Source organism: Tachyglossus aculeatus, chromosome X4, assembly GCF_015852505.1.
Source record: "Tachyglossus aculeatus isolate mTacAcu1 chromosome X4, mTacAcu1.pri, whole genome shotgun sequence".
Taxonomy (NCBI): domain Eukaryota; kingdom Metazoa; phylum Chordata; class Mammalia; order Monotremata; family Tachyglossidae; genus Tachyglossus; species Tachyglossus aculeatus.
Window position 1 is genome coordinate 40,259,156 of NC_052098.1, and position 20,140 is coordinate 40,279,295.

The 20,140-nt window shown below is 45.3% G+C and overlaps 1 protein-coding gene across 4 annotated transcripts in view; it reads right to left on the reverse strand.

The window, feature by feature from the left end:
• The window catches only part of LOC119948011 (synuclein alpha interacting protein), a 259,871-nt gene that overhangs the window by 34,671 nt on the left and 205,060 nt on the right, over positions 1 to 20,140 (reverse strand). For all 4 annotated transcript variants that reach the window (XM_038769796.1, XM_038769797.1, XM_038769798.1 and 1 more), the window contains 3 exons: positions 18,042 to 18,155; positions 10,364 to 10,489; positions 5,060 to 5,229 (listed from right to left, as the gene is read on the reverse strand). In XM_038769796.1, coding sequence (XP_038625724.1) covers positions 5,060 to 5,229; positions 10,364 to 10,489; positions 18,042 to 18,155 — 410 coding nt within the window. The remainder of the gene's footprint in view (positions 1 to 5,059; positions 5,230 to 10,363; positions 10,490 to 18,041; positions 18,156 to 20,140) is intronic.

Sequence of the window (20,140 nt, forward strand, 5' to 3'; positions counted from 1 at the left end):
CAGCTATCTTCTTTTCATTCCCGAGTGAACTTTTACTTTATGAGCATCAAATGGCTCCACAAATTCCCTATCTGCATCCAAGCTTTTGATATATTTGAGGAATCTTATGTTATTAGCTTTAGCATCCCTCCCAAAATGCTGTTCAAACTCCTTTTGGCCTGCCTAATTTCCTGTTTGCACCTGATCTGCCACACTTTATGGACCTTCCTGTTCTAATTACTCTGGTGATTTTTCCATTTTTGAAAAGAGGATTTTTTTTTCCTGTTATAACCTCATTTACCCTGATAGTTAGCCACCGAAGGGTTCTGTTTCATCACCTGTTTAAATTCTGCAACCCACACTTCACCTGGCCTTGTAAGATGATGTTTTCCAGTAAGTCACCTTTTTTGCTAGCCATTTCAGCTTCTTCCTAATTAGACTCCACAACATTTCAAAGTTCTCTTTTCTAAAATTAGATATCTTTGTGTTGCTTTTTGGACTCCCCACCCCCTGCAGTGAAAATGTTAAATTTCAACGAGAAGTAGTCTCTATCTCCCCCACCAGATCCTAACCTCTACTCACAATTAAATGCTTGTCAGCACCATAAACTAACATTTCCAAGAGAACAGTTATTGAGCCTGTCCATAAATGTTACCTCCACTTTCTTTTCCCAGTGAGTCACTCAACCAATCACTGAGGAAAATTGATGTCTCCCACTATTATTACCTGCCGCAAATTTTACAACTTCCCCAGTGTCAACTAATATTTCCTGTTCACTTTCCCCTTGTTGACCAGATCTACCGACACTTATACTATGATTTGTTTTTTGTTGAAGCTTGAAACTTCAGAGGGATTCCATGGTAATCTTTTTATCTCTAAAACCTTTTAATGATACTATGGGTTACGTGGCTCTTCACTCACATGCTGAGCCACACCTCCACCAATCAGCTCCCCAAGTCTTTCCTACAGAGTTAATAGCTAGGCAACAATGCATGGCTTAGAGGAAAGAGCATGGGCCTAGGAGTCTGAGGACCTGGGTCCTAATCCTGGCTCCATCACCTGCCTGTTGTGTGAATTTGGGCAAGGTACTTAACTTTCTCTATACCTCAGTTACCTCATCTTTAAAATGGAGATAAAATATCCGTTCTTCCTTCTACTTAGACTGTGAGCCCACTGTGGGAAAGAGACTGTGTCTGACCTGATTACCTTGTATCTACCCCAGTGCTTAGTACAGTGCTTGGCGCATAGTAACTTGCTTAACAAATCAATCAATCAATCGTATTTATTGAGTGCTTACTGTGTGCAGAGCACTGTACTAAGCGCTTGGGAAGTACAAGTTGGCAACATATACAGTCCCTACCCAACAGTGGGCTCACAGTCTAACAAATGCCACACTTATCATTATTGTTATTGGTTATGAATGGCAATTCCTGATCATGGCACATTACCTACCATAAGGCCTTGAGTTCGGACCAAATGAACCTAACTAATTTACCTGGCTGTGGTCCAGGAGAGGGTTACTAAGACATTTGTGACTTGGCTTAAAGGCATCAGAAGCAGCAGCAGCTCTTTGGTATAAAGAGATCACTGCAGCAAGACAGTAGTCCATATAAGTTAAGAAGTAGGAATTTTCCTCTTCCCAACTCTTCTTATTACAGCTTAAGAAGAGTCCTGGCTTACTCAAGCCGGTTTTATCATGACCTCCAGGCCCCTGCCTGGGCAGACTCATGCTTAGCAGCATCCATCTAGTGGAAAGAGAATGAACCTGCCAGCCAAGCCCTTCCAGCAGGCTACAATGGTACCTGCTTCTCTCCACAGGAGGCAAGAATGAATTCCTGTCGTCCCATGTGCAAAAGAGAAGGGGAGGAAAGCTTGTGACCCCCTTTTGCTTTTTTGTCTTCCACAAGGCCCTCTTGCTGCTGGAGCAGGTCAGGGTTGGAAATGCAGGTGGTTAGAGAAAAGAAAAAGATGGGCAAAGCCCATTTCAGCATGATGCTTTCCTGGTCCACTGGGCTGCAGATCAAATTGTCTGTGGAAATGGACAATGAGGTCCATGTGAAGGATGCAGGGCAGCTTGGGCCTGCTTTCTGAGAGAGCTTTGTGACTCAGGGAGGCTGTTGCTAGCAAGGGAGCAGGCAGAGACCACAGGGATGATGGAGTACATGTTCTTCCTCTCTGACTGGAGTGGCCAAAGAGGAAAGAGGAAGGTCTCTAATTCACCTTTCCACCTGGAAGGTGAATTAGAAAGGACTGACCATTCAAATGATAAAGAGAAGAGGGACAGGCAAGAAGAGCAGTGCCCTCAGTGTGTAGCTTTGTTAAAATGGAAGATTGACTACAGTGTCTGTACTGTTGGGTTAGGTCAAACAATTTGGAATTGGGCTTTTCGTTTGCTTTCAGTGTCAAAGAGAGTCTTCAAAAATACAACACAAACATGGCCTAGATTCCTGAACTGTCTCTTGTCTCCAATGCTTTCCTGAATATACAGCCAATTGTTCAAGGTATGTTATATATGATGAGAAAAGACTCCTCCAGCTCCACCTACCACAGTTGACAAAAATCCAGAAGGCCAAAGTTTTAGCTGCTTTCCCCAGTGAGAAACCTGAGGACATGATTTGGAATGAAGAGCTAAGGCCCTTGAACTGAGGCCAGGCCTGTCCTCTTTCACTGACCCAATCAAGTTATTGGAAATCCCTGGGCTGGCAGGAGGATTTTTGCCAAACAGAATCTTGGTGGGACAGGCATTAAAAGGTGGTGCCAGTTAAACTGTGCTGACTAGTATTTTCAGTGTTCATAGCTTGATTTGACTATGCCACAATAAAATTATTTCCCCTAGAAAGGGTCCCAAAGCCCCAACATCATCTCGAATTGGATTTTATTTTGACAGTGTCCGCTTCCATTTAAATCCTGTCACTAAGTTGTGTTCACCATCAAGCTTGGGGGCTGGGAGGAGAAAGAAAGAAGAGGGACTGCAGCATACTAGTGTGCATGTGGATTGTAGCCTGGGGCTATCAACCAAATATCCTAACCAAACCCTGAGTTTGGGCAGTTTTCCAACTGAACACCTAGTGCAATTTATGGTCTTGTGCCTGGAAATCAGAAAAGCTGCCCCAGGAGGTTCCAAATAATGAGGAAACAGTATTCCCCAAGGTCTATTAACTTGCAAGTGAGAATTAGCTTAGTGATCAAAGCCTTTATGCCTGCACTCTGATAGTCTGAGAATTTAACTTCCATGTTGCATTACAGGAGGTTTTTGGAATTCAGCATCTCAGTTTTCAGTTAAACAGAAAGTGGAGTGGAAGGACTGAGAACTTGGAAATGAAAAACACCCTTTAAGGGGCCTTGGAGGAAGGAGGGAAGATGCAGCAGAAAGTTTGAGAGGGCCCTTGGTGGATGGGGGAGTTGGGAGTAGGAAAGGATGGGGCAATGGTAGGGGTCAGAGAGGACAGTTCATCCACTAAGTGACCACGGGATATTCCTGAACATATTCTTGAATCTGACCACTGCTCTCCCCATCTTCAAACCCTTACTGTAATCACATCTCCTCCATGAGGCCTTCCCTGATTGATTTTGAATTTCCTCCTCCTCATCATCATCAATGGTATCTATTGAGTGCTTACTGTGTGCAGAGCACTGACTAAGTACTTGGGAGAGTACAAGAGAGTTGGTAGACACGTTCCCTTTCCACAGTAAGCTTACAGTCTTGAGGGGGAGAAGACACTGTTATAAATAATTTATCATATTTGTGTGTGTGTGTGTGTGTGTGTATATATGTATATATATACACACACACACACATATATAGGTATATAGGTGCATGTATATAAACACACACACATATGTGTGTGTGTATATATATATATATATATATATATATATACACACACACACAATACATCATTTATAGATAATCTCCTCACGTTATAGCCCCAGCTGCCCCTGGAGCACTTCTGAATAAATCCTGATACTCTATTGCATGCTCCAGCCTGTAATTTATTTTAGTGTCTTGTTTCCCCAGCTAGATTGCAAGTTACATGAGTGCAAGGATCGTAGCTACTATTTCTATCATACCAAGTGCTTAGTGCAGTGTTCTGCACACAATAAGCACTCAATAAGTGCTATTAATTGATTCATATTCTATTGCTTGGGTGGCAAATGCATTGTTGAAGATGATAAATTTGAAGTAATTCATAAAATCCCTGGACCTCACTCCTTGAAATAACTGGCGATTTCCCCTTTCTTTATCATTACCATTGTTCATACACCTAAAACCTATCCCCTTGAAAGTAGTCTGATACAGTGCGCTGGTTTAGCGACAACCTGCCTGTTCAAGTGGTCTGTTCTTCAGGGGTTGTTGAGCTTGGGCTCTAGTGGAATTTTCTCTCAATGTCCTCTGCCTTGACTGTCCTTAACCTGCTATTGGCTGTGTGAAAGGTACAGAGACAGAGAGAGAGAGAGAGAGAGAGGGCGGGAAGGCAGAGGAGGAGGTGAAAGCGGGAGGGAAGGAAAGGCTCCTGTAGGATGGCCAAGAGTGAAACAGGAACGAGGCCTGGGAGTTGCAGGAATTTCTCTTCCTATCTTTCCAAACGAGAGAGAAGGAAAGAACTTCCTTCCTTTGGAGGAATCGTGACATGTTCTCAGAAATCTGCTTCAATTTGCTTATAAAGTTGCTCTTCTCCCTTGGGGTCAGTTTTAGGTTTGGTTATACCATTTATGCTTTTCAGGCACTTCAGATTTTGGATTAATTTACCCACAGTACAGTTAAAATGTGGGAGTGGAGAAATTTTGACAAGTGCATTTTATCTGACAAGTGAAATGAAAGGAGAACAGGCCATTTTGATGCAAAGATGCTTCATTTAGCACAAAGTGGAGGACAAAACATTGTAAGGTGAATGGATCAAGAATATAAAATCAGAAGAAAATGTAGAGGAACCTGTGAACTGACCACAGGACCGGAGTCCAAAGGAGCAGGAATAAACTATGGTGGTGGTAAGTACCCTGAAGCCCAGGGGACTGACACTCTCCGATCAGTAGTTTTGGACAGACAGCTGGGTCCTCCAGGAATCTTTAGCCAACTCACTCTTTCAGCTGTTTGGTTAACTTCACCACCTGAGATGCCAGTGACATGCACGTCTCCACCACCACCAGGTAGCGGGAACACATGGTGTGTCCATGCCGCTCAGCACTCTGGGACGGTTTCTCTCCAGCATGGTTCTGCATGGTGACGTTTGCTCCATATTCAACCAGCGTCTGCCAACAAACGCAGAGAATGTTTAAGGGGATCAGGGCCTTCCAAGGCTGCTTCGTCATCATCAACACTGTCACCGATAAATATTTAGTGAGCACCCACTGTGGTCGTGGGGCTGTTCTAGGAACATCATGAACCATTGCTTCGGTTTTGTTGGCCTTTTTCCAAAATGATATGCTTAGATGTGGAAGTCTGTAGGGCACTTTATTCTGACCAAAAGGTAGAGTCCTCTTTCCCTGAAGCAAATACTTACTCACTCACTGTAAAAAGTTCAAGTGACCATAAAGTACTAACCACCTACCTTGCTAAGGGATGTGGTCTAAGTATAGGATGCTATGCTTCCTTATTTATTCAAATTTCTGCCATTTTCTTTGCCACTCCCATTCCTTCCCCTCCCTCATATTCTCATTTGACACTTTTTCCCCTTTTGTTCTGATTCTCACTTGCTTTATCATCACTCTCCTCTTCCCTCCCACCTTTCTTCCCAAGATTTTCTGTCAGCCCTTGCTGATGGGAACAAATATCGAAGGAAGGGTATAGACCAATCTCATATTTATTAAAAATCTATCCACACCTACCCAAACCCCATATTATTTATCTCAATTTTCTCTCTAAGGATGTAGAAAGCCGACTGAAATTCACAATCTTCAAGGTAGTCAGATAGTTAGAATTCAGTCCATCCTCTTCTTCAGGTTAAATAATCCCAACTCTTTGAAACTTTCTCCATATGTCCCATTTACAATCCAAATAATCATTTAAATTCTCCTCTATAGCCCTTCCAGGTTTTCCACATCCCTTTGCAATGGGCGCCTCAAAGTAGACCCAATTCCTTCAAAGGGCCCACCCAGTGCCAAAATCAATGGGAAAATTGCTTCCAGTTTCTTACACCAATGGTCTCTCACAGGGTAGGTTTTTCTAACCCCCAAACTCCTTTGTGACTCCCATTTTGATGGTCTCTGTTGGGAAATAATTGAAAAAGCTGAAGGGCATAAACCAGAGGCATAACACAACGCCACAGATTATGAAAGCAATAAAAAGAGTCACGAACACCAACCATACAGCAACAAGGAGTGGCAGCTATAAGGAAGTCTTGCTGGACAAGCCACCAACACATCATAATGAAACATGGAAACTAGGGCACCACAACTCCCAGATCAAGACAGCCCTGCCATTAGAGGAGTGCAGTGTGTGTGTGTGTGTGTGTGTGTAGGTATGTTATTGCACATGTATGGGGGAAGTTATGTGGTAACCATACTTAAATAACTACTTACAATGAAATAAGCTCTGTATAAATCTGAAGCATGTATGTGATTGTAACACGTGCACTGATGGGTGCTATTGTGAAGGGAAAGGGTAGATGGGGAAGATGTAATGGGTATGTGTGTGTCTGTGTGTGTGTCTTTGTGTGTGTATATAGGTGCCAAGTTGTAATAAAGTGGGCTTCTGGTTGTTATGTGTGTGATCCTCACCACTTCTGTTGTGGGTGTTAAGATGTCACTGATAGACTCCAGCAGTTTCTTACTAGGGCCCTAGACTCTTTTCTTCTCCACGACAGCCCTAGATGCTTGTTCCTGTCGATAATATTATCATCATCATCATCATCAATCGTATTTATTGAGCGCTTACTATGTGCAGAGCACTGTACTAAGCGCTTGGGAAGTACAAATTGGCAACATATAGAGACAGTCCCTACCCAACAGTGGGCTCACAGTCTAAAAGGGGGAGACAGAGAACAAATACAAACATACTAACAAAATAAAATAAATAGAATAGATATGTACAAATAAAATAAATAAATAAATAGAGTAATAAATATGTACAAACATATACACATATATACAGGTGCTGTGGGGAAGGGAAGGAGGTAAGATGGGGGGGATGGAGAGGGGGACGAGGGGGAGAGGAAGGAAGGGGCTCAGTCTGGGAAGGCCTCCTGGAGGGGGTGAGCTCTCAGCAGGGCCTTGAAGGGAGGAAGAGAGCTAGCTTGGCGGATGGGCAGAGGGAGGGCATTCCAGGCCCGGGGGACGACGTGGGCCGGGGATCGATGGCGGGACAGGCGAGAGTGAGGTACGGTGAGGAGATTAGTGGTGGAGGAGCGGAGGGTGCGGGCTGGGATGTAGAAGGAGAGAAGGGAGGTGAGGTAGGAGGGGGCAAGGTGATGGAGAGCCTTGAAGCCCAGGGTGAGGAGTTTCTGCCTGATGCGCAGATTGATTGGTAGCCACTGGAGATTTTTGAGGAGGGGAGTGATATGCCCAGAGCGTTTCTGGACAAAGATAATCCGGGCAGCAGCATGAAGTATGGATTGAAGTGGAGAGAGACACAAGGATGGGAGATCAGAGAGAAGGCTGATGCAGTAGTCCAGACGAGATAGGATGAGAGCTTGAATGAGCAGGGTAGCGGTTGGGATGGAGAGGAAAGGGCGGATCTTGGCAATGTTGTGGAGCTGACACCGGCAGGTTTTGGTCACGGCTTGGATGTGAGGGGTGAATGAGAGAGCGGAGTCGAGGATGACACCAAGGTTGCGGGCTTGTGAGACGGGAAGGATGGTAGTGCCGTCAACAGAGATGGGAAAGTCAGGGAGAGGGCAAGGTTTGGGAGGGAAGACAAGGAGTTCAGTCTTCGACATGTTGAGCTTTAGGTGGCGGGCAGACATCCAAATGGAGATGTCCTGAAGGCAGGAGGAGATGCGAGCCTGGAGAGAGGGGGAGAGAGCAGGGGCAGAGATGTAGATCTGGGTGTCATCAGCGTGGAGATGATAGTTGAAGCCGTGGGAGCGAATGAGGTCACCAAGGGAGTGCGTGTAGATCGAGAACAGAAGGGGACCAAGCACTGAACCTTGGGGAACCCCCACAGTAAGAGGATGGGAGGGGGAGGAGGAGCCTGCAAAAGAGACTGAGAAAGAACGACCGGAGAGGTAAGAGGAGAACCAGGAGAGGATGGAGTCTGTGAAGCCAAGGTCAGATAGCGTGTTGAGAAGAGGGAGTGGTCCACAGTGTCAAAGGCAGCTGAGAGGTCGAGGAGGATTAGGACAGAGTATGAGCCGTTGGATTTGGCAAGCAGGAGGTCATTGGTGACCTTTGAGAGGGCAGTTTCCGTGGAATGTAGGGGACGGAAGCCAGACTGGAGGGGGTCGAGGAGAGAGTTGTTGTTGAGGAATTCTAGGCAGCGCGTGTAGACAACTCGTTCAAGGAGTTTGGAAAGGAATGGTAGGAGGGATATGGGGTGATAACTAGAAGGTGAGGTGGGGTCAAGAGAGGGTTTTTTTAGGATGGGAGAGACATGGGCATGTTTGAAGGCAGAGGGGAAAGAACCAGTGGAGAGTGAGCGGTTGAAGATGGAAGTTAAGGAGGGGAGAAGGGATGGAGCGAGAGATTTCATGAGATGAGAGGGAATGGGGTCAGAAGCACAGGTGGCCGGAGTAGCACTTGAGAGGAGGGAGGAGAGCTCCTCTGAGGATACTGCTGGGAAGGATGGGAGAGTAGCAGAGAGTGTTGAGAGCCGGGGGGATGGAGAAAGGGGGGAAGAGACTTTGGGGAGGTCGGACCTGATGGATTTAATTTTGTTAATGAAGTAGGAGGCCAGATCATTGGGGGTGAGGGAAGGAGGAGGGGGAGGAACCGGGGGCCTGAGAAGGGAGTTGAGTGTACGGAAGAGCTGGCGGGGGTGATGGGCATGGGTGTTAATAAGGGAGGAGAAATAGTTTTGTCTGGCAGAAGAGAGGGCTGAGTTAAGGCAGGAAAGGATAAACTTGAAGTGAACGAGGTTGGCATGGTGTTTAGACTTTCGCCAGCAGCGTTCGGCAGCTCGAGCATAAGAGCGAAGGAGGCGGACAGTGGCAGTGATCCACGGCTGTGGGTTAGTGGTGCGAGAGCGGCGAAGGGAAAGGGGAGCGAGTGAGTCTAGCTGAGTAGAAAGGGTAGAGTTGAGAGCAGTAATCTGATCATCAAGACTAGGTAGAGAGGAGAGGGCGGCGAGGTGGGGTGTGAGGCGCTCTGAAAGATGGGTGGGGTCCAGAGAGCGGAGATCTCTGTGAGGGAGTAATACGGATTTACAGGGGAAAGGAGTGTGAGTGAGGAGGCAGGTGAGAAGATTATGATCAGAGAGAGGGATTTCAGAGTTGGTGGGGGTGGACACAGTGCAGCGGTAGGAGATGATGAGGTCGAGGGCATGACCAAGTTGGTGAGTGGGTGAGGTGGGGTGGAGGAAGAGGTTGGCAGCGTCAAGGAGAGATAGAAGGCGGGCGGCAGAGGAGTCGTTAGGGATATCCATGTGGATATTGAAGTCTCCGAGGATCAGAGTGGGCATGGAGAAGGAGAGAAGGAAGGTGAGGAAGGGGTCAAAGTCGTTAAAGAAGTTGGAAGTGGGGCCGGGAGGGCGGTAGATGACCGCTACAAGAATCTGGAGGGGGTGGTAGAGGCGAATAATGTGGGCTTCAAAGGAAGGGAAGGAAAGGGAAGGGGGAGGAGGGATAGTGCGAAAGTGACATTGGGGGGTGAGAAGGAAACTGACACCTCCTCCTTTTCCGGTGAGTCTGGGGGAATGGGAGAAGAAGAGGCCTGCACTGCAGAGAGCAGCAGAAGAGACCATGTCGTCTGGAGACAGCCAAGTTTCAGTTAGGGCGAGGAGGAGTAGAGAGCTGGAAAGGAATAGGTCCAGGATGAAAGGGATCTTACTTAAAACGGAGCGGGGGTTCCAGAGGCCACACTTGGCAGCAGCTGTCGAGGAAGGGGAGGGAGGGGGAAGGGTGCGAGGGGTGGGGAGGGTTTGGATTGGGATGAGTTTGCGGGGGCCTGGGTGGGGAGGGTGGGAAGGGGGGTGGCGATGGGAAAGGAGAACTGGGATGGGGTGGGGGCTCACTCCTAACCCTGTGCTCAGGACTCCTCCTTTACAATTTCAGGATGAGTGGCACTCAAGAAGCAGCAGTACTGGCTCACAGGAGGGGTTTTTCTTCAGAGGGAGGGGGAGAGGAGGACAGATGCGCAAGACTGAGCATGCACGGGTCGGGGGTGGTGTTTAATCTTCATGAGCCCCCAGCATCCCTGTGCAGGGCTAGTGAGAGCGCATTCATTATCTAGTTACCATTCAATTTCTCATCGGACAGCAAGCCCAGGGCACTGCTGTTAAAATGTTACATACCTGTATGCATCCCAGGAAACCATGTTGCGAAGCTACATGTACTGCACTGTTCCCACCCTGGTCGACTTCATCCAGAGAAATGCCCTGTTCTTGCATAAACTGGAGCAGCCACAGAAGAATTTTCTCCTACAAAATGACAAATCGCCCTCAAATTAATGAAATCTTTCTGGGAACATGAGCCCATCTGTCTCTGAAGAAATGAAGCATGGGAAAGATCACAAATGAAAACTTGAAGGGAAAAAGACTCATGGAGATAAGCAAAAAACCGGCAAGCAAAAAACAGCCAAAATGCTAATGTGTCATTTGCCGTTGTTAGGGTCACCATCTCCTTTTTCGCCCCATGTGGGCAGCATCACAAATAAGGGTGGCTCAAGAGTCTGGGTGAGAAAGGCCAGGGCACTCAGCAGGGCCCCTTGGTGCTATCTCGGTGGAAATGATTTGGAACAATACTCAGGGAGGGTAGCTGCGGCTCGACTCTGCTGAAGCAGAGCGAAGGAATGGATGGGATGTTGTGCCATAATCCATTTGCATTCTGGCCACTTCGTCCTTGGTGCTATCTCATGTTTTGTTTGGCTGCAGGAAAAGAAGGCAGGAAAGTGGGACTGTGTTCTACTGGTTTAAAATAGAAAAATTAAACAAAGTTTAAAAAAATACTAGAGGGGTAAAAACAACAGTCCAAATGTTCGGAGGTGGAGTCTGGCATTTAAAGAGAGGATGTGTTGGAAACAGGCTCCAACTGCTCTTTATTCTTTGGCATTGCTCCTCTTGGAGAGGGGAATGGGGGTATTGGTTCTGGTCATGAACTTTGATTCTTCTCTGGATTAAATTTGCCTGCACCTTCTAAAAATGCCAAAGGAATGCTGGCCGAAACAGCAGCTACTTTACAGTTTCAGGCAACTGGAGCTCAGGGGAGGAAGGGAAAAGGGGAAAGGGGGAGGCAAGGGAGGGTGGGAAGAGAGAAAATTGGATTAAAGGGGAACCACACACTTTTTTTGCCCTCCTTTCCCAAGGCAAAATCAGGAGGCCTCTGAGTGGACAATTGGGCTGATGTAGGCGCATATAGGTGAGCAAGAGAAAGTGGTTTCCCAAACAGCTTCGTGTCTTCTGCACCTGAGTGGCATGTGTGGGCCATTTTTTAGTGGAGACACTGGGGTAAAATCTTAGCCTCAGATGGTTTCATGGTCAGGCCAGGTAAGTTTGGGTCCCCCAAAGAACCGGGCTGGGCTTGAACCTGGTTCAAGCTGAGGTGGGTGGCTTCCCCCTCTCTACTATATTGGATCCTCTGCACTGCCCTCACCTCAACAGTCCACAGGAACAGTAACAAACATTCAACCACAATGAACAGTCGCTGCCCTTTCCTCCACAAGCAGACCAGGCTGCCCTCACACCCTTTTGGATATCTGGGCCAGGCCTAGTCCTCATAGTCCTAAGGGTGAGGTGGACACAGGCTGGACTAGAAATATTTGTCCGGTGAAGGCACACTGGCTGGTGAGTTTTCAACCTCTTGAAAGTTATTTGCATAGGTAAAGTCAGATTTTTGAGTGAATGGTTAAAGCCCTTGGGCATTTCCAGAGGTCAGGAATCAGTGGCTCCATAGTCAGCTTCTCAAAGTGTCTCCCTGAACACAATCAATAATCTTCAGGGGTGCTAGGAAATTCCTGCTGACTTGGGATCTACCATTTGCACTGGATCTGGATGGAGCACTGAAAGACCTTTGAAAAGTAAATGAAGAAAAATGATCCCAAACATATGAAATGCTCATAGCATTTATTGAGCACTTTTTATGTGCAGAGCACTGTAGTAAGCACTTGGGAGAGTACAATGCAACAGAATTAGCACACACCTTCCCTGCCCATAATGAATTTACAGTCTAGAATGGGAGACAGATATGAATATAAGTAAGAAATTTATAATGTATAGTTTAGACATATGTACATAGGTGTTGTGGAGTTTTTCTTTAAGGAAGTGCATTTCTTTTCACTTGTTTGCAAAATCCAGATGATGACACTATTTATTAAGTGCTTACTATTTATTAAAAACTTACTAAGTGCCAAACACTGTGCTTAGAGCTGTGAGAGATATAAAATAAGCAGACTGGACTGAATCCCCATCCTATATGGGGACTCACAGTCTAAGAGGGAGGGAGAACAGGTTCCTGTTTCACAAATGAGGAAACCAAGACACAGAAAGGTTAAGTGGTTTGCCCAAGGTCACACAGCAGGCAAGTAGTGGAGCCAGAACTAGAACTTGAATGTCTTAACTCCTCGTCCTGTGCTTTTACCACTAGGCCACACTGACTCTATTGATTACACAGAGGAAATCTCCTTCCAGAGTTGTTTTTACTACATCGTGATCCATAGCCTGCATTCTTTTTGTGAGACATAATGAACAATTATGGGGGAATAATTAACAATGATCACAAGAATAAAATACTGCAGGAAAATGTACATTTAATCAATCAATGGTATTTATGGAGCACTTACTGTGTTCAAAATAATGCACTAAGTACTCCAGAGAGTACAACAGAGTAGGTAAACATGAAGTTCTCTCAAGGAGCTTCTAATCTAGCAAGGGAGACAGACATTACAATAAATTACACGTAGGAGAATCAAAAGAGAATAAGGATATGTTTATAAGTGCCATGGGTGGGGAAGGGGGTGGGATGAGTATAAAAGTGCTTAGGTGTACAGACTTGAGTGTGTAGGTGATGCAGAAAGGAGGGAAAATGCGGTGCAGAGATGAGAGGTTAGTCAGGGAAGGCTTCCTGGAAGAGATATGAGTTTAGTGTGATTATGAAATCGGGAAAGTGGTAGTCTGTCAGATATGAAGGGGGAGAGAGGATATGAACAAGAGGCCAATGGCAACAGACAAGATTGAGGCACAGTAAATAAGTAGATTCCCCCCACACCCCATACTCAATAGGTCCAAGACTGAACTCCTTATCTTCCCTCCCAAACCCTGCCTTCTCCCTGACTTTCCCATCACTGTAGACAGCACTACCATCCTTCCTGTCTCACAAGCCTCGAACCTTAGTGTCATCCTCGACTCCGCTCTTTCGTTCACCCCTCACATCCAATTCGTCACCAAAACCTGCCGGTCTCACCTCCGCAACATCGCCAAGATCCACCCTTTCCTCTCCATCCAAACTGCTACCTTGCTCATTCAATCTCTCATCCTATCCCGACTAGATTACTGCATCAGCCTCCTCTCTGATCTCCCATCCTCCTATCTCTCCCCACTTCAGCCTATACTTCACGCTGCTGCCCGGATCATCTTTGTGCAGAAATGCTCTGGGCATGTTACTCCCCTCCTCAAAAATCTCCAGTGGCTACCAGTCAACCTACGCATCAAGCAAAAACTCCTCACTCTCAGCTTCAAGGATCTCCATCACCTCGCCCCCTCCTACTTCACCTCCCTTTTCTCCTTCTACAGCCCAGCCCGCACCCTCCGCTCCTCTGCCACTAACCTTCTCACTGTGCCTCTTTCTCGCCTGTCCCGCCGTTGACGCCCGGCCTACGTCCTCCCTCTGGTCTGGAATGCCCTCCCTCCCCACATCTGCCAAGCTAGCTCTCTTCCTCCCTTCATAGCCCTACTGAGAGCTCACTTCCTCCAGGAGGCCTTCCCAGACTGAGCCTCCTTTTTTCCTCTCCTCCTCCTCATCCCCCCTGCCCTACCTCCTTCCCCTCCCCACTGTACCTGTATATATGTTTGTACAGATTTATCACTCTATTTATTTTACTTGTACAAATTTACTATTCTATTTATTTTGTTAATGATGTGCATCTAGCTTTACTTCTATTTATTCTGATGACTTGACACCTGTCCACATGTTTTGTTTTGTTGTCTGTCTCCCCCTTCTAGACCGTGAGCCCGTTGTTGGGTAGGGACCATCTCTATATGTTGCCAACTTGTACTTCCCAAGCGCTTAGAGTAAGTGCTCAATAAATACAATTGAATGAATGAATTTTAGAAGATCAAAGTGTGTAGGCTGGGTTGTAGTAGAAAAGGGGTAAAGTTAAGTATGAGAGGAAGAGCTGATTGAGTGCCTTAAAGCTGATGGTAAGGAGTTTCTGTTTCTTCCATGGTGATGGATGGGCAACCATTGGAGGCTTTTAAGGAGTGGGGACCCAGAACAATTTTTTAGAAAAATGATCTGGGCAGCTGAGTGAGTATGGTCTGGAGAGGGGAGAGGCTAGAAGCCTGTGATCAGTTATGGACATTTCTGAAGGGCAAGACAAAGACTCTGCATCTGGAGTAGTAGTAATAGTATTTATTAAACACTTTGTGTTTGCAGAGTACTGTACTAAGTGCTATAAGAGAAAATACAGATGGTAATTAGATCTAGTCCCTGTACCTCAGGAGGCTCACCATCTAAGGGTATAGGTGGGGAGAAAACTGGAGACAGACACATCAGGACTGATGAAACATTAAAACACAACCCAGATAAATATACAGATGTACAGACAAATCCTCCAGTACCTGGAGTAGCACAAGCTAAGTGGCTAGGCTCACACAACTAGAAACTGTAAGTAATGAACATGACAAGGCCCTTAGATTTGGTTAAAAAAAGCAGCTCTTATCTTGATTGCTTAAAAGACCTCCAGCTTTCTCAAGGGAAGTGCATTGAGACTGGTAGCGGAGGCCGCAGAGCTACCCTGGCCCTGGGCTGAGTGTGCCCTATGAGATCTCTGTGGTTAGTGCCAACAGGAACAATCAGGTAGTAAAATAATTGCACCCTCAGAGACTTCATATGTCAAGATGAAGAAAATCAATTTCCCACTCCAAAACTGTATCCCATCAGGAGATAACTAAAAACTTCCAGCTAGTCCACAGGTAACAATGCCTTTGAAGGTGCTTTTTACACAAGAGAGAACCAAAATTTGGAACTGGATCTAGTTCATTCTTGAGGGATTTATATGAGGAGAGGAGGGGCACCTGAAATGCAAAATGGGTGGCATTTTCCATGCAAAGTCCCCTCTAATAGTATAGTCTGACAAAGACAAACCAAAAGAGACGAACTGCTAATGCCTGTGCATAATTTTATGTGTAGAATCCAACAGAAAATGTTTAAGAAAAGTCTTTATTGAGAAAATATTGCCCTTGCAATGTTTCCAAGGCCAGCATCTCCACAGATTATCTGTGCAGGAGGGACTGCTCTATAGCTTTAGGCAGAATGGATAGAATTCACTTGTGCATCAGCAATTTCTTCTCCTGTGCTTCATTCTTGCCTCTCCCACCACTGACCTCTTGCTCATGCCCACCCCAATGTCCTGGAATTCCCTCCTTCACATAATGGAAAGAGCACAGATCTGGGAGTCAGAAGATCTGGGTTCTAACCCTGGCTTCGCCACTGGCCTCTTGGGTGATATACAGCAATTCACTTAACCCCTCTGGGCCTCAGTTTACTCATCTGTAAAATGGGGCTAAGACAGATTGGAAGCCTTGTGTGGGACTGATTCTCTTATATCTTCCTCAGTTCTTGGCACAGTTTTGGCACTTAGTAAGCTATTAATAAATCCTGACATTACTACCACAACTCTCCCCATCTTCAAGGCCCCTCTAAAAACACATCTCCTCCAGGAAGCCTTTCCTTTCATCTTTCATCTCCTCACCCTATTTACTCCCCTACTGCCACTTCAGCACTTCTGCTCCCATCAGTCAATCAAATGGCATTTATTGAGCACTTACTATGTGCAGAGCACTGTACTAAGCACTTGGGAGAGTACATTAAAACAGAGTTATCAGACACATTCCCCTGCCCACAAGGAGCTTATAGTCACCTAAGGATTTGGGTACTCACAACTACATATCTCCATTGCACTTATGTGCATATCTTTACTTTCTATTAATTCCTCGCCCCTGTAATTTATTTTACTGCCTGTCTCTCCCAGTAGATTTTTAAACTCCTAAAGGGCAGGGATCATGTCTATTAATTCAACTGTAGTCTTCCCAGCCCTTAGTAAGTGCTCTTCACATAGTGGGTGCTCTCTAAATACTATCAATTGATTGCATCCTGCTTTTTTATTAAAGCCCTATAACGATTGAAATAGTGCCCTGCTTCAGGCTGAACCCCAGTCATAGGAACCCATATCAATCTGAGGGACCAACCTGCAGGTTTGACCCTAGCTTGAAGCAGCCCAAACTCATACTCAAGCCATGCCTTCTACAACACCTTCCCTGTAATTAAAAATCATAAACAGCCTGCTGTTAGCTCCCCATAAGGAATCTGGCATGCACAAACCCTATCCATGAGGCAAAGAATGCCAGATTATTTACTTAAAGTCTCACGGTAACCGAGCACTCTTTCCACTCCTTGCTATGTAAACCCTGCCAAAAGAGCTAGCAGTCACTTCAAAACCCTGTAAAATTATTTAACTGGCCCTACATAGGCAGTTAAGAGGGTTAAGGCAATTATCTGGATAATTTGGAGATGGAGAAGAGGGAGGGGATGAAGGAAAGGAGGAAAGGGAGGGAGAAAAATGAGAAGAGAGAGAGGAAGAAAAAGAGGGGACTAATGAAAAATACTTGGTTTTTGGCTTGAAATCCAGATTGGCTCGCTACACTGATACAATTATGCAGATAACTGCTTGGCTTTCTACATTCTATGCCTGAGTAGAGAGCCTGAAAGACTATCCTATTATTAATTGTGCAACTTAAAGTGTCTTTCAGGAACTTCTCATCCATTGTGCACTAGCCTGAGCCAAATCTATGGCCCAGGGTGAGCTCATATTGGAAATGGAACTTTCAGGTAATTCTTTCACAATTCCTGCCACACTTGACTTTCACAAATAAATAAAAGGAACTTTTGTGGTGGATTCTTGCCTTTTCCTCTTTTTTTTAAATCCTGGGAGGCTTCCTGGAAGATACATGTGCATGAGGATAAAAGAAGCTTGGGGGAGGAGTTGGGAAAATAAGTCTATTTTTTTTCCCTTGGCATTTTTAGATAAAATTGGAAAAATGTCTCTTCCCCACCAAGGACCACAGTAAATAATCTGCAGACTACTGAATTCACAGGATATAGACTAAGTAGAAAGAACCTCTAGGATAGCATAACTCCCACTAAACAAAGGCTGATGTGCCCCCCTTAACCCTGCATGTACTTGCAAAAAGCTGGCTGGAGCCTCCTTTAGAACTTGAAACTTTCATGCTCAAGAAACCATAATCTGTTGTTGACAATACCACAATTCATTGCCAATGGGGAATGGGTATGAAGCTGGAAAGAATGTGATTATATGCATGAGAAGGAGGTTTTTTTGCTGTACACAGATATGCTTAAACTTGTTTTAAGACTAGTATTTGCTTTTGTGTTTTTATAAAGTGCAAATTGGTATTATAGTGTGGAGAGATTGGTTGAGATGTCCCACTGACTCCCAGAATCTTTCCTTTCAAAGGAAGGAAGAAAAAGCAAATTTTACTCATTTGCAAGACAGCCAAATCTCAACTGTTAAGCTGAGAATAACCGGAAATGGAAAATGGCAGTATCGATTAGACAATTGCCCAGAAAGCATCAGTAAAATGTACACAGATTAATGAATCAGTGAGTTTGTTTCCTATTTAGATTGAAGAAACAATATTTAATACGTTTGATTCTTAGCCTTTCCTTTGAATAGAAGAAAATGATAATAAAAAGAAAAGAATTATGAAAAATTATTCAATAGGGTAATTTCAAATGTCATACCTGACCATAGCAACCAGCATAATGAATTAGGCTGGGGTGATCCTTTGAGCAACTTAATTCTGCAATTGCTTCTGTTTCGCTCACCATCCAACGGACACACTCCAGTTGGCCATTCTAAAGAGGGGAAGAAAATGGTTAAAAGTCCAGAAGCTTTCAGGTGTAAAAACCACCCCCAAAATGGGAAATTTATATAAGACAAATTAATTGTGAATTTTGGCAGATCGAGAGTGGGGCTCCTTGGCATCTGATGTCACTGGGGGCCAAGCAAAAACTAGCTGAGGGTGAAGGCAGTGGGCTGAAAGTAGGAGAGTGCTTAAAAGGGAAGCAGCATGGCCTAGTGGATAGAGTAAGGGCTTGGGAGTCAGAAGATCCCGGGTTCTAATTCTGCCTCCATCACTTGTCTGCTGAGTGACCTTGGGCAAGTCATTTCACCTCTCTGTGCCTCAGTTATCTCATACATAAAATGGGGAATAAGACTGTGAGCCCTTTGTGGGACAGGGGCTGTGTCCAACCCAATTTCCTCATATCTACTCCAGTGTTATGTGCCTGGCACACAGTAAGCGCTTATCAAATACCACAATTATCATTACTAAAAGACCAGGGAGAAAGAACTCAGGGCACATCCTAGGAGGGAGGAATGACACTGAGATGTCTGTTTTGCAGAACCCACAGACAGGGCCAGGCTGAGAGAGGAATGCATTTGACTGCAGAAAGGGAGGTCCAGTCCCCCCTCCATGGACTCTGAAAAACAACTTCAAACATGTAAGGACCTAGATTCTAGCTCCTAGCTCAGGAGGAATTGGGAAAAAGGGAAAGATTTGAATTTATAGTTCTTTGAGGGCAGGAATTGTGTCTACTGTTGCACTCTCCCAAGTGCTTAGTGCAGTGCTCTGCACAGAGTAAGTGCTCAATAAATACTATGATGAGTTGAAATTTTATTTTGTGTTCTTTTGACTGTGACCCTGGTGCAACCTTGATATTTGATGTAAGCTTGTTAAATACTGATTGCTATTTATGATTTCATTAGCGGAAAGAATATGGGCTTGGGAATCAGAAGACACGGGTTCTAATTCCAGCTCCGTTACTTGTCTGCTGTGTGACCTTGGGAAAGCCACTTAACTGACTCAGTTACCTCATCTGTAAAATGGGGATTAAGATTGTGAGCCCCTGTGGGACAACCTGACTACCTTGTAGTTGCCCAAGTGCTTAGAACAGTGCTTGGCACATTGTAAGTGATTAACAAATACCATAAATTATTATCTTTATCTTCACAAAATACTTTAAATCACATAGACATCTGAAAGCCTGTTTGTGTTGCATTCTGGGGACCAACATATTTATTGGGCCCACACTAGGGAGGGGTTAGAATTCAGAAAACCCTTCAAGCATGGCTATTGGCAAAAACATAGAGCAGGGCCCGAAGGGGACCTCAGCTGAATCCCACAGCCACACAAGGACAATATTCCTTTTTAAGACACTGCATGGTGGCAATAATTTGTCAGAATAATAACAATCTCCAAAAGGATGTAGTATGTATTTACCCCGGGGCTTATTCATTCATTCATTCATTCAATCATATTTCTTGAGCACTTACTGTGTGCAGACCACTGTACTAAGCGCTTGGGAAGTACAAGTTGGCAACATATAGAGATGGTCCCTACCCAACAATGGGCTCACAGTCTAGAAGGGGGAGATAGACAACACAACAAAACATGTGGACAGGTGTCAGGTCATCAGAATAAATAAAAATAAAGCTAGATGCACATCATTAACAAAATAAACAGAATAGTAAATATGTACAAGTAAAATAAATAGGGTAATAAATCTGTACAAACATATATACAGGTGCTGTGGGGAGGGGAAGAAGGTAGGGCAGGGGCGATGGGGAGGAGGAGAGAAAAAAGGGGGCTCAGTCTGGGAAGGCCTCCTGGAGGAGGTGAGCTCTTAGTAGGGCTTTGAAGGGAGGAAGAGAGCTAGCTTGGCTGATGTGCGGAGGGAGGGCATTCCAGGCCAGGGGTAGGACATGGGCCAGGGGTCGATGGCGGGACAGGCGAGAATGAGGTACAGTGAGGAGGTTAGTGGCGGAGGGTACGGGCTGG